This window comes from Tachysurus vachellii, chromosome 11 (assembly GCF_030014155.1).
Source record: "Tachysurus vachellii isolate PV-2020 chromosome 11, HZAU_Pvac_v1, whole genome shotgun sequence".
Taxonomy (NCBI): domain Eukaryota; kingdom Metazoa; phylum Chordata; class Actinopteri; order Siluriformes; family Bagridae; genus Tachysurus; species Tachysurus vachellii.
This window is the reverse complement of record NC_083470.1, coordinates 7,021,889-7,036,529: the sequence shown is the minus strand read 5'-3', so window position 1 is coordinate 7,036,529 and position 14,641 is coordinate 7,021,889. Positions and strand designations below refer to the sequence as shown.

General features: G+C 35.3%; 2 protein-coding genes across 2 annotated transcripts in view; both read left to right on the top strand.

Annotated features, from left to right (window-relative positions):
* Positions 1-2,114: 2,114 nt before the first annotated feature.
* On the top strand, positions 2,115-8,000 carry LOC132853444 (tumor necrosis factor receptor superfamily member 14-like). Its single transcript, XM_060881208.1, has 8 exons — positions 2,115-2,259; positions 3,877-4,254; positions 4,393-4,518; positions 4,640-4,792; positions 4,919-5,006; positions 6,506-6,678; positions 6,786-6,844; positions 7,666-8,000. Exons 2-8 carry the CDS (start codon positions 4,125-4,127, stop codon positions 7,684-7,686), a joined length of 750 nt encoding a protein of 249 aa, XP_060737191.1. The 5' UTR covers positions 2,115-2,259; positions 3,877-4,124; the 3' UTR covers positions 7,687-8,000.
* LOC132853720 (uncharacterized) overlaps positions 6,868-14,641 on the top strand; it is a 25,951-nt gene continuing 18,177 nt past the window's right edge. The window contains exons 1-12 of the mRNA XM_060881657.1: positions 6,868-6,997; positions 7,242-7,719; positions 8,988-9,034; positions 11,144-11,233; positions 11,868-11,993; positions 12,078-12,233; positions 12,947-13,031; positions 13,133-13,302; positions 13,477-13,493; positions 13,898-13,956; positions 14,044-14,110; positions 14,231-14,410. Coding sequence (XP_060737640.1) covers positions 8,998-9,034; positions 11,144-11,233; positions 11,868-11,993; positions 12,078-12,233; positions 12,947-13,031; positions 13,133-13,302; positions 13,477-13,493; positions 13,898-13,956; positions 14,044-14,110; positions 14,231-14,410 — 987 coding nt within the window. The 5' untranslated portion in view covers positions 6,868-6,997; positions 7,242-7,719; positions 8,988-8,997. The remainder of the gene's footprint in view (positions 6,998-7,241; positions 7,720-8,987; positions 9,035-11,143; positions 11,234-11,867; positions 11,994-12,077; positions 12,234-12,946; positions 13,032-13,132; positions 13,303-13,476; positions 13,494-13,897; positions 13,957-14,043; positions 14,111-14,230; positions 14,411-14,641) is intronic.

Below are 14,641 nucleotides of genomic sequence, written 5' to 3'. Positions count from 1 at the left end.
CTTTGCCATGTGAACAGCGTTCAAGATAGCAAAAATCCCTACGCAATTTATCATCTACAACGTCTAAGCATCATGTTGACCACTTTTGGCGTCAATCGTATGAATCCTCTAGGAGGAGTATTTAAAAGTCCATTGCATGCAACTGTGAAAAAATCCACCTTTGTGACTGACACACTTCCTGGTGCCTGTTGGTGGCGCTATGTCCGAGATTCACAATAGGCACATCGATGCGATCAGAATCCTTGGCCGAACATACACACCGCGTGTCATCCCAATAAGACATTTTTTGCTTTAGATATTAGACATTTCCTGTTTCTCTGAATTCGCCATAACTTAGTCGCCTTGCCATGGCAGCACCGTTCGAGATATCAAAAATCCCTTCGCAATTTAGCAAGTGCAATGTCTCGGCATCATGTTGACCACTTTTGGTGTCAATCGCATGAATTCCCTAGGAGGAGTATTTAAAAGTTCACCACATGCAACTGTTGTGACTGACACACTTCCTGGTGCCTGTTGGTGGCGCTATGTCCGAGATTCACAATAGGCACATAGATGCGATCGGAATCCTTGGCCGAACATACACACCGCGTGTCATCCCAATAAGACATTTTTTGCTTTAGATATTAGACATTTCCTGTTTCTCTGAATTCGCCATAACTTTGTCGCCTCGCCATGGCAGCACCGTTCGATATATCAAAAATCCCTTCGCAATTTAGCAAGTGCAATGTCTCGGCATCATGTTCACCACGTTTGATGTCAATCGCATGAATTCCCTAGGAGGAGTATTTAAAAGTTCACCGCATGCACTTATAAAACAATCCAAAAAATTTTTTGGGATTTTCCGCCCAACTTCCTGTTGGGCGGAGCTCATAGTTTAGAGCGCGAAAGTTGTTCGGGTCATGAGATCTATATGCCTACCAACTCTCGTACATGTGCGTACATAATTGCCCGATCTGTGCACCAATGTTTGATTTTACATTACAGGGGGCGCTACAGAGCCCCCCTGCCATGCCCGTATTCCAACCTTTGTCCAATCCTAGTGTCGCGCGACTCTGACGTGTGTGCCAAATTTCAAGAGTTTTCGAGCATGTTAAGGGACCCCAATTGGCCAATGTGTGGGGGAAAAAAAATAAATAAAAATAATAATACTCCCGAGGAAAAACAATAGGGCTTCGCACCATTCGGTGCTCAGGCCCTAAAAATACTGTTCCAGGGTCACTAATGAGTACCTCCACATGTGTATGAGAACGGCCCTGACTCCATTCAAGCCCAGGTTTAACCCTAACCCAAGCCAAGCTAGAGCTCAGTTCTCTCACTGGGATATAAAGGGGAAAGTTAAGCACTTTATTTAAACATACACAATTTTCACATTTTATTTATTTTCTCTTATTTTGAAATGTAGCCCTACTTTTATTTATTTAATGAGAGAACGTTATACATATCTACAATCATACATATGTTCAGTTCTATATTACGTGACAATAAATATTGTCAAAAGGTTTTTGAATTGTGCTGAATTTATTTGATTTGACAGTGAGGTATTTATTGCTTGCAGATGTTGATACAACTACTAGGCTACTTATATATATATATCACATTAGACATTATGATCTTCCGGACATTTGCTTCAAGAAATTTTCTCTTACTGGACCTCTTAAAATTTTAGTTGAATACTTCTGCTGTAGTACGATTTCAAAGGTGTTGTCTAAGTTTCTATAACAGCAGCCCTGATAATAGGTCCAGCTGTTGACAGCCACTCAAACACATTGCCATTTTTGCTATACATAGCTGTTAAGAGGAACTGTGACGGTCAAGTCAAGATCCGGAAGCCCATGAACAGTCTGAGACAGACCTTCGTACTAATACTCTGTCCAAAAAAAGGCAAAAAACAAACAAACCAAAGAAACCTGTGCCCTTCTATTGTGTTGCACAATTACAGCATGTTCTACATGCAAGATTAATAATTAAAAGTCTTATAAGTCAAATATATTTTGAAAATAGTTATGTAGACTCGTTAAGTAAAAATGCTTTGCCCGAAATCACCAAAAGTATTTTAGGTGTTTAAATGTGCAGTCCCGAGAGCCACATGCAGCGGCTCCTTTAAAATGTGACCTCACTGACGGAGGCGCCATTAATGTTTACGTAACAACAGACGGACTTTGTGTTAGGAAATTATGTTGCTTTTTTAAAACAAACTACAAGAAACACGGCGTCAGTAGCAGCTTTTCTTCATTAATTTCTCCAGGAGACGACAAACCTGTAAGAACCTAATTTACTAGAAACTGACAGTGTATTTGTGTTTAAAGATTACAATAACATGTCTTATTTATATAATATGATGACAGGTAAATAGCAAGTAAAACCTTTAAAACATTATTAAAACTCACTTAATGACAAATATTACCTCTGTATTACAAACCATAAAAGGTACAAACTATTATTTTCTTTATTGTATTAAATATAAAAATAAGTCAATGTACATTTAAAGTAATAAAAATATTTAATTTAAAACATTTCACTAGCCAGTGCAGCTAGGAATAATGAATGTGCTGATAGAAAAGAGAAATCACAAAGAACTACAATAAACTGCTGTTTTCAGTACTTACTTTGTTTTCAGTATCAGCTGACATGCATGTTTTTGTGTCTGCATATCTTTATCTCTTAAATGACCTTAGATAACATACTATAAAAGATTAGCTATGATAAAGGTGAAGGGTAAATACTGTAGTTAAAACAAGTAGTTAAACATGAACAATGTTTAGTTTTGAAGTTAGTTTTGAAGACTTAAAATGCTTTAAAAAGAACGTATTAGAAACGCCAACAGAATACAAACGTCAAAGGTTTTTGTTGGTTTGTTTGTTTGCTTATCTTTTTTATCCAAGATCAAGGCAAACAGTATCCAAAAGTAATAAATATAAATATAAGGCTTAGGCCATCCTTAAAAATATTTTGGTTTGCAGTAACAGTAAAAAAAATAAATAAATAAAAAAATAAATAAAAAAAAATAAGGTCGGTAGGTAGGTCTATATTTTTTTTTTCAAGTTTCAATGTATCAATGTATGACAAAAATCCACTCTGGGCTTAAACGAATTAATACAGACTCTTCATCAACAGGATCACCATAAAAGGACACGCCATTTCATTCATTTTACATTTACGGCATTTAGCAGACCCCCTTACCCAGAGTGACTTATGTTTTGTTCCAACTTATACAACTGACCAATTGTGTCCACAAAAGCTTGATGGACCTGGGATTTGAACCCATGACCTTCTGATCAGTAGTCCAACACCTTAACCACTGAGCTACCACATCCCACAGTCGCTTTGAGCCCGAAAGAAACTGGGTTTACTGAAGAAAACCTGCTCCCACCAGGTTAGGTTCACAGAGTAAGTTACTATGGTAACTGACTCTGAGTATAAGTTACCTCTCTTTCAGAAACGGGCTTGACTTAACCTGCTTTCTCGGGTTTAACTTACCTCCCTTTCTGAAACGGAAAACCCAGAGTTTCCATTTCAGGGTTAACATACTCAGAGTTTTCACTTAACCTGCTTTCTGAAACAGGCCCCAGGAGTGAAAACAGGAATCAAGTGAATGTGTTTGTGTTGCTGTGTTGGCAGAGTAGTCAAGGTGTTAATGTTTGTAAGCTGCGGTGCATTGTGGGAATTGGAGTTCAGTGCAGATTCTGGCATAACATACAAAAGGCTTTTCACATTGAGCTTTTGCCTTTGTGTAAGTGAAAGTAAAACTGGTGAATTTTTTTCTTCAAACCAATTGTTTATACATGTACTGGATTCTTTGCTGGAAATTGGAGACAGTGCTTTTTTACATGACAGAATTCCTTTCTATATCCTGAAATTTCTGCTTGTCTTTTTCAGATTCTTCTTCAATAAATCTGAATGCTTGACAAAAATCCAGAAAGTCTAAAGCAGCTGTAAAATGATCCATAAGTAGCATCAACAAATCTCTGCAGAACTGAAATTTCTAAATAAACCAGAATATGTCTGACTTCACTAAGAAACAGACTTGACTGGAAACAGATGACCTGAACACTAAGGAATGTGGCAGGCCATGAAGTCTGGGGAGGAAAGGTTTATTTCTTCTTTTTGAGAAGTGCACTTTCACGATGATTTCCAGTTTAAAACATACTTTTATTATTACTGCTGTTTTCTTCCTGAATATTGAAATGTATATTTGCACGTGTGCACGAGCTGAATATGAGATAAACGGAGAATGCTGTCCCATGTGTCCACCAGGTAATGAGATTTAATATAGAATTTTGCTCTATGAATATATAGAGCAAGTACAAATTTACCATGTACTAAAACAGGTAAATTCAACTGAGCCCCTATGAAAGTAGCTGATTGTTCAGCTCATCTTTAATATATTTTTAGGAAGCCGTGTTTTTAGACATTGCACTGAATTCACCAGCACAACATGCAAACAATGTGTTGTTTTAACTTACACGGATGAACCCAATGGCCTTGCAAGCTGCATTATCTGTACAGTGTGTGATGCTGGTAAATATTTTAATTTGTAACAAAGCAATCTTTTAATGTTATGTTCAGTGTGTATTTGCATTATTGATTGAGTATTAGATATGTTCTGAATATTTGTTTTTTTTTTGTGTTTTTTTTACAGGACAGGGTTTAAAAGTAACGGCCTGTACATGGACTTCAGATACTGTCTGTGAGCCGCTGGAGGGATTTTACTGTACTGATGAATACAGCACCAGCTGCAGATACGCAGTGGAACACACAAAATGTAGCCCTGGACAATACATAAAGCAGAAAGGTTGGTGTAGTGCACCTTTTATTATAGCATAAACCTTCCCAGTAGCATTTTAGCATTCTGTGAATCACTGGGTTGCAGGATCTTCAATTACTTTCTGTTAACTCAGCTGCAGGCATGTCTTTGCAGGAACAGCATTAAAAGATGCTGAATGTGCAGAGTGTGCAGATGGGACCTACTCCAATGGCTCCCTTCAAATTTGTAAACCACATTCAAAGTGAGAGTCAGCTTGTCTTACAGTTTGCATATGATCATTCTGATCAATGGATGAACATTGCACCAGTTGATTAAAATGTAGAGCAAAGAATCTTGGTGTCATTGTAATGTTTAAAAAGTCTTTCCTCTCCAACTGGCTGGTTGCTATACAAAAAATGTCATGCTTTACAATAAATTACGAACAACAATTGCTATCCTATAAGCTTACATGTAACGTCAAGAGTCTTTTTTTTGTTTTTTAGTTTATTATTAATTTCTGGTATAATTATTCTGTGTAACATTTCTGTCCATCCACTTTTTCCATTGATTTCCTCTGTATATTATTTAAAGAGTTTAAAGAATTGAACTAAATCAGCAAATAGGAAAGGTACAAGATGAATCATAAACTTGTACTTCAATTCAATTGAATTGAATTCAAATTTATTTGTATGGTGGGTTTAACAATGGACATTATCTCAAAGTAGCTTTACAGAACATAAGAAACAGTACAAAAAGTTTAATATTATATAAAAAATATTATAAAAAATATTATATACTGCCTATAATATTATATAAAGATTCATATTATAAAAAATATTATATTATACTGCCTATAATTGGGATAAAACTGATTAATAACAGGTGGACAATTTTAGGAAAGATTGCACTTTATAATTTGCTGAATTCTTTTCTGAATTTCACTCAAATATATGCATACTTTGTTACATAACTGATTACACTTAGACATGTTTAAAAAAAAAAGACCTTAGCAAACAGTAAATGCCTGTTTTGAAACTCAGCTAATCATTTAATAGTATCAGCAGCATGATACTAAAATCATGAAGATACAGGACAAGAGCTTCAGAAAATTTTCACATTAAACATCACACAACTTCTACTAGAAGAGCTCTGTAATGAGTCTGTCTGTATTTCTGTCCTGTTTCTGTCTGCTGTCTTTCACTGTGGCTAATTGTTTGCTCCGCCCATTCTTTGGTTTCCATGGACATTAATTGTACTCCTTCTCTCCTTCAGGTGTGTTGTCTTTGTCTCTAATTAGTTCTGCTCTGTGATTGGTTCTTGTCTGTTATTTATACCCTGTTTGTTCACTTCCCTTTTGTTGGTCGTTATAGCATTGTGCTTGTATGTATGTTGTAAGTTGGTGTTAATGTTCGCGTCTCCTGTGTGCTCTGTATTCTGCTCTGTTTTGCCTGCCTGTTTGTTTGCCTGTTTCTTGTCTTGGTTAAGTAAAAGTCTAAAATACTGCATTTGGATCCTCACTCGCCTTTGTCCCACATCGTGACAAGCTCACTGATTTTATCTTACACTAAACTCTAGGGATTAAAAACTGAATGTTACTTTTTACTCAACATAGGGAGCAAAGTTACAAATAAAAATCCAGAAAAATTAAAAAGTAAATATGTGATGTGAACACAACCAGACCAACTTGTTCGGTGACAAAACAACAGCTGTTCACCTTTTCCAGCTAAAATGTGCCAATGTACAATGTCTTTACTTTGACAGGTGTGAAGATTTTGGACTTACAGAAATAACAAAAGGGACAAATTCTCTGGATGTTGAATGTGGAAAAAAACGTCCAGTAGCTCTAATAGCTGGAGTCTCCCTAGTTATAGTGGTAGTTTTTGCTGGATTACTTATTGCTATTGTGAGAATGCGAAGGAAATGCCAACTTAGAGGTAAGTATCATATTAATCTAAGAATGGTGTTTAATTTGTCATGTAAATGTTTTATTATTAAATTGGAAACTTTGGTAACATTTGTTTCCCAAACTGTCTCAAATCAGATGGTACTGAGAGGAAAACAAGACACGAGCCAGATGGATGTGCTGCTTTATGTTTACAGGTAATATTTTAAAAATGTTTTATTCGTTCAACTTTTATTAACTAGATTGTAATAAGAGACTGAAAGATATTTAACATTAAAAATAAATATTTAATTAAATTTTGTTTTGTTTTCTCTTTTAAATGTTTTCACATTTACTTCACCAAAGCACAGGTAAGAGGCAATATGAAGAGATGCTACCTGTTACAGTTATGAAATGTTCTGTACTCCTGAAGGAAGAAATGTGCAAATGTGAAATATAGAATGCAGAATGTGTATTCAGAACAAAATGATGTTGTTTTATTTAAGTATAAATAATTATATATTTTGATAAATTTGGCTAACACTAGAGGAGGTTTTATTACATTTAGTGGTATCTTTACATCTTTCATTTCTATCTTCTTTCTTCTTGTCTTAGAAAGGAGAAATGTGTTTTTAAACACACTGATCATGGGGCTTCTCCAGTTGAAGATGACCATGGAAAACATTTTTGTGATCCACAGGAACAAGAGCTCACAAACATTAGAAGTGCTGTAACGTGATCGTGGATATTATTTCTTGAATTATGCATGACATGGTAAAAGACATTCGGGGCAACTTTTCTTCAGAGCACATGAATATCATCTTTCTTCATTAAGTTAAAGACCAGTTTCAGTCATAGTTATGCCATATTTATGACCATCGGTTTTGACCATTGGAATGGAACCAATGTATGCAGAACTATTTATAGAGATCTGCAGTCAGCACAGATGTTGCCATTGTCAAATCTATCAATCGCAGACATTTGCATTTAATCCACAGTCTATCTTCGTATACCAGTGAGAGCCAGATGGTTGTCGTAGCCGGATGGGCTGACAAAATGAACATGAAAAATACATTTTCTCAACTCTGTCCAGGTAAGTCAACAGCAGTATTCACTCAATTTATCAAATTTTATAAATAGAGACAATTTGGTTTAGCAAGGTTACAAGTTAAATTGAATTAGGTAGATATGTATATTTGACCAGCAGAAGTGTACAAGATATTTATTACTTTAAAAATCCACAGCAAAGTAAAAAACCTGTACACTGTTCACCGACAAATCCACTGATAATTTGTTACACTTTGTTTTATACAGGTAACGAGCTGAGATTAGGAGCACTCCCTTTCACTCATTAAAACGCAAATGAATTTATAACTTTTTTGATCTGTGTTTTTTAGGATTTCTTTGTTGTTACTGGTGTAGTCTCTCACTGTTTAAAAAAAACTTACCATTAAAACATACAAAATCAGCAGGGGATTGAATAAATTTTCCCCTCCCTGTAACTAGCCAGCCAGCCTAGCGAATATAACAGTGCATTTTACAAAGAATGTAGGGTTTTGGTGGTTTCCAAATTCTCAGTTGATAGCTATTAAAAAATATTTTCAACAGTTGTTGTTGCATCCCACAGACCAGCAGACTGAATGCATATTGATACTATTCAGAGACTTATGATGAATCGGTCAGGCATAAATATGGCAGCATGGTCAAAAAAATGATGTCACCTTAATCATGGCTTCTCGCAGTAAAATCAGCACTCGATTATCTACATTGTCTACAAGAAAATCTGCTTTGAAAAACACTGCGTACAAAGAGTACACTGCAGCTGTTTTTTGCTTATTGCACATTTACTTCTGTGACTTGAACAATTGCACCTTACACTCTTAGCAACAACTTTAAAAGAAACATCACTCTTAACTATGATGCTTACTTTGCACACATTACAAAATGTAAGTTTCTGGTATATACTATTGTGCATATTCTACGTCTGTCACGTATTAATAATGTTGTTTATTGTATAGGTTTTTGTAATGCTCAGTGAATATAAAATAATCTTATAAAAAATTATTCTTTGCTCATTCATACTAGAATTTATCTGCACGACTTAACAAGCAAATTAACACTGCAGTCTAAATGATGTAATTTATATTTTATAAGGAACACTGGTACATTTGCTTATTCTTGCAGTTATCTCCAGCATTTTCTTATATACTCAAACCAGCCTGTCTGGTACCAAGAATAACAGCACAGTTAAAGTCACAGAAACCATTTTTATTATTATTATTATTATTATTATTATTATTATTAATTCTATTGTGAAAATTAATTTTTGACATGCATCTGAATGTTTTTTGCTGATTCTAGAACACCATAAATGTCCAGTTGTGCAGATGTTCCTAATAAAGTGGATGCTGAGTGTGTACAAAGAAGACCAAACAACTGTAATAAAAAAATACCCAAGAACCTAATGTTCTAAATCTTACATTATCTCTTGTTTAATCTTCTTCACAGTGCTCTCTTTGTGATGCAATACACTTGTCCATGCATTCATGTACAGCCTCCTCTAGTTTTACTAAGAAATACTATTTACAAAGGAAATATCGTTCACCAGCAAAACCGCAGCTACAGTAAGATGATAAATGAAACTAAATATGAAAAAGCAAGAGACTGATCGTAGATAACAATGAAAAAAAAAGACAGGTCGATGCCCAGACTGACTGAGTCACTTATCTTAAATTCTATGCAGTGACACAATATTCCACAAACAACTTTACATTAAACACTGTTACAGCATTAATCATGATGCACATTCAAATATTAAAACCCTATCAGAACCCCGCCCACAAGATCGACTTCCGTTTCGTTTTTTTGCGGTTACAAAGTCATGTTGTTTCCGGTTAAATTAAATCTATATAAAAATATAGTTAGAATAGTTAAACTGGTTACCAGTTTAACTATTCGCGACTCTGAGAGGGAATAAGGCATATTTCTGCTGAGAAACATTCAACTCGACTACAGAGGAAAAAGGAGGACTGCAATGTGAAGGAGGACAAAGAACAGCTCGAACACCACACATCTGAGACTATATTCAATGCATTGATCTGTGTGTTTTTCTTTTTAAAACCCATAAAAACAATGAAGTCCGCGTTTCTGACACGTTTGTACATATTCGGTAAGCAGGATGTGTGACCTGCTCACGGTCCGTGTTTTATCTGTTCTTTATTCTGAAACACAAACCTGTTTAGTTTTAACACTAAAACGTATGAAGTGCATTTGTGTGTAGTTTCAGTTCCAGTTACAACATGGCGTCTGTCGTTGATAAAAAGTCACTTTACGGCCCCGAATTTAGCGACATAATCAACACAGCACCACGAACTTTGTTTCTCTTTATCGCGAAGTTTGATTTGAAATAAAATATTAATATGTTAATAGCTAATCGAAGCTTACTGTGTTGACTTGACTTTAGGCTGTTTTTAAGGTGCGTGGGAGGCTTAATGTGCTCCTGAAACTGATGTGATGGTGCTGTATGACCTATTTAAACTACCACAATAGCAACCTGAAGCCAGACCCTAAATGGTGTGGCATCTTTGAGTCAGGAGTTTACTAAATCTTTGTGGGTTGCTTTGTCATCTAGACAGTTAATTAAAGAGATGATCAGGAAAACCTTTTTTTTAGTATTATCTACATCAAGGCCAGTATGGATACAAGTTTTCACTCCTACCAAGCAGAAATCACACTATGGAAAGCCAAGAATTGATTAAACAGAATCCTGCATGAGGAACTGGCCCTATGTGGATAAGGTTTAAAAATAATTGAATGCACTATGCAAACACCTTACTTGTACTTACTTGCATAGCCCTTACTTGTGGTTACACACACTGTGTAAGGTGTTTGCATAGTGCATTCGATTATTTTTAAACCTTATCCACATAGGGCCAGTTCCTCATGCAGGATTCTGTTTAATCATTTCTGTGTTCAGTGTGTGTAACCACACTGCAAAGTGCATACACACACTGAACACAGCCAATTATTAATTTTATTATATTATTATTTTATACTTTATTACAATTATTATATTATTAACTAAATAATAAGCACCCTGTTGTTTTGTTCAGTAAAATAACTGAACTGTGCAGTACCCATCTGACTAGAGTTAAAGAAGCCTGTACTGAAATATTTTCCAACCTAAACAATGTACAACACCATGATATTAAGTATTTCTATATATAATAACCTACAGTGGTAACCCAAACAAACCCTTTTCCTATCTGCAATTTCTGGAAGATACATTGGTATCAAAATCACACTACGTTACACAAGAGTTTCAGATTGTATCTGTTGCATTTTTAAAAAGTGTTATGTGTGTATGATTTTTAACGAGGTTTTATGAAAACCTATGCATTTAACAATGTAAGTATTGTTTATTTGTCGCCAGTGTTTGTGTCTGGACTTTAAACATTTTTTCTAACTTTTACTAGCTTGGAAATAATATACATGCATTAAAAATGGTCTCCAAACAGGTATCTATGCTGCCTTCATATATGGAGAGAAATGTGGACAAAGTGAATATCTATCAGCAGCTGACGAATGCTGTCCTATGTGTGCTATGGGTATGACATGGCGATACTTTTGTTATAGAATCATGCCATTAAGTAAAAGAATGTACAGCTAAATAAGAGGTATAGATTATTAACAGGTTCATCTTCAGTAGATGCTTTATCCTGACTGGGGTTATGGTGGATCCAGAACTAATTAAGGGAACGCTGGGTCTATCCACATGTATGGATAATTTAGAGACACTAGTCCAACTAACAACATGGTTTTATACAGTGGAAGCCAAAAGATCCCAAAGATACCAGACATGCAAAGATGTATAACTCTGTTATAACAGTTATATTGTCTTTTGTGTCTATTGTGTTTTGTATTTTGTGTATTATCTTCTGTGTAATGTCTTGTATTGTTTGTCTTTTGTCCTGCACTGTCTTTTGTCTTTTGTCTCACACTGTTTGTACCAGTTTGCACAGTACTTAAGTCCTTTGCTCTGTCTTTGTTCTATGTTCCACCATAATCCTGGAAGAAGGACGTTGTCTTATTTATATACAATTTGTTATATAATGGAGAAACTCTCTGTATAGAAGATCTTAGGCAGATGATTTTATGAAGTGTGAATTCTTAGTGTGAATTCTTTCCTGTGCCTGTCCTTTTATCAGTTTCTCATCACTTCATATTATGTCTGTTCTGCAGGGTCAGTGGTTATGAAAGACTGCCATGGTGATTACAGTACAAGATGCAAACCTTGTTCTAAAGGAACATTTATGAATGAACCGAATGGATTACAAACCTGTTTTCAGTGTAAAATCTGTGAAAACGGTAAATGTCTTTTGTCTTAAATATTTAATTCTTGTTTCTGTCATTTTATTCTGAGCATTTTAAAATCTCATGTTCTCCTTCTAGGCCTTTTTATTACACAAGACTGTACAAATATGAAAGATACAATCTGTGGAGTGTTGGATGGATATTATTGCAAGCATTTTACAGATGACAGAAATGATTGTTCTCTTGCAATAAAACACAGTAAATGTAAACCAGGGGAACAAATAAACACTCCAGGTGGGTACTAAATTATCAGTCCTTTAATCACACTGAAAAAGGTGATACAATGAGTCAGTGCTTTTGAACAAGACACTTAAGTCCCTAGTAAAAATGGCATGTTTATGGAGCTGTGTTTGGTTGAGAAATGGAAATTTTTAAAATGCCATTGAAAAAGAAGCATCACAATTTAATTCTCCTAAAAAGTCATCACTACAAGTCACAGAACTTTAAGGGAATCAGTGATAGGTATCTAGTCTCATTCTATACATGTATTTTATCCTGGTGACAAAAACAGTAACAACATTAAACTTTGGGTAATGTTCTTGTTAAAACATCAGATGAATTGAAAACAACAAATGATCTTATTATAAAGGAAGTTAGGTAAAAGATTCTTGCATCTTTGCATTAAAAAGAAAAACAGGACTTTAGACATTCTGTAATTAGTTTTACCAGGACAGGTTTCTTTTCTTCTCCCCTTGTTCTGCTTGTTCATAAGCAGCTAAAATTCTCACAGTAAAAGCCAACAGCGTTCTGATTAATTGTATATCAGACTTCATTCAACAAATAATTCATTTGTTTTTACTGATACAAAATGTCCTATTTGCAGTGTTCTGGTAAAAGGGTTAAAATCACAGGTGAATGTTCTGTAAAAATGTCATGTGCTTTACTGTAGTGAATTTGCAGTGTGTTTGGGGATAAAGTTGTTTTGATATTTCAGTATTTATTTACAGGCACAAAGGCCTCAGATACCGTTTGTGAGCCCTGTTCTCCAGGGTTTTATTCTCCTGAAGGTGTGAACTGCTCTAAATGGACAGAGTAAGTCATTTCTTTTTCATGTAAGCTGTAATATTTTAGCATTCCTTACCTTTCAGATTGTTTTTCCTTGTGTAAAAGTTTTAATGTTTCCTTTATTTAAGCTGTTCAGTCAGAAATGAGATTGAGGATGAAGAAGGGACTTCCATTAAAGATGTTCAGTGCAAACCAAGAAGGAACAGATATGGTCTCATAGCAGCTTTTCTCACTGCAGCTGTAGTTGTTTTACTGTCACTTGCAGTTTTATGTTTATGTCAAAGAAAAGCAGTCAGAAGTGAGTTGTGTTCAATTTTTTTTCTATTTCATACAACACATCAGTTCATTATGTTAAGTGGAAATCATGGCACCTAGTCAAATACCTGAGATGTCGATATTCTGCATTCATAACTATTGCTTGTTTTACATTAAATTCTTCACACTAATACAATCTTCCTGTTTTGTTTTGCAGGTTTCTTTATATTAAAAGTAAGTGCACAAAAATGTTTTGATTCTTAAAATACAGAAGCAGTAAAGTCTCTTTGCCATTCTTTTGTAAAACAATTTTCAATTAAATCTACAGCTTGAACCTGGTTGTGTTAGATGTGTTTTAGTCGTTTCTTTTTACTGACTGCAAACAGAAATCAACCGCAGGTTCCATACAGCTTCATTTTGATGCAGCTGATGTCGATCTGAGAAATTTGTTTCATAGAAAAAGTTTATTCTGAATTGACTTTACTTGAATTTTATTTGTTTTTATATTTCTTTTTAACTTCTTATTATTATACATGACGAACAACACAGTAGTCTCAAATTATGATGATTGATTACGATGAATCAGCTGTCTTTGTAGATGTTTTAATGCTGTTTCTTGTTTCTTTTTGTGCGTATAGATCCCTGTAGAAGAAACAGACCCTCAATCTTCACAATGTGCCCCATCAACCAGTCCACTGTAAGCGCTGCATCTATTGTTTCATTAATACATAATGTAAGTTGGTTTATACTAGTGATCATAAATGTTGTTATTCTGTTCATCAAGGAAAGACAATCAGGAAACAGAATCACCAGCTGTCCAAGCAGACTGTAACAAGGAACACACGGTGCAGGTGAAAACATGAGTTACTTCACAAGGATGTTGTTTTTTACTAAAGCACCAGCTTTATAGGTGGACATTCATTCATTCATTCATTCATTTTCTACCGCTTATCCGAACTACCTCGGGTCAGGGGGAGCCTGTGCCTATCTCAGGCGTCATCGGGCATCAAGGCAGGATACACCCTGGACGGAGTGCCAACCCATCGCAGGGCACACAGGAAAGCCCTGAGGCACGGGGAGAACATGCAAACTCCACACACACAAGGCGGAGGCGGGAATCGAATCCCCCAACCCTGGAGGTGGTACCCAAGGTACGAGAAGAACAATCATCATGTAATCATGTAATGCTTTTGACATCGGACATTTGTATTCAGTTAATTTTGCAAACGATTTCCTTCCACTTTGCTACTCTTTTTTCACTTATTTTCTAATAATTTTTTGGATTTGCTGTGGTGAATAGTGTGTGAATTTTAGAAGGGTAGTATTATCTCAAACACAACACATTTACACATGGAACATGAGAAAAGGGAAAGCTTTTTCCT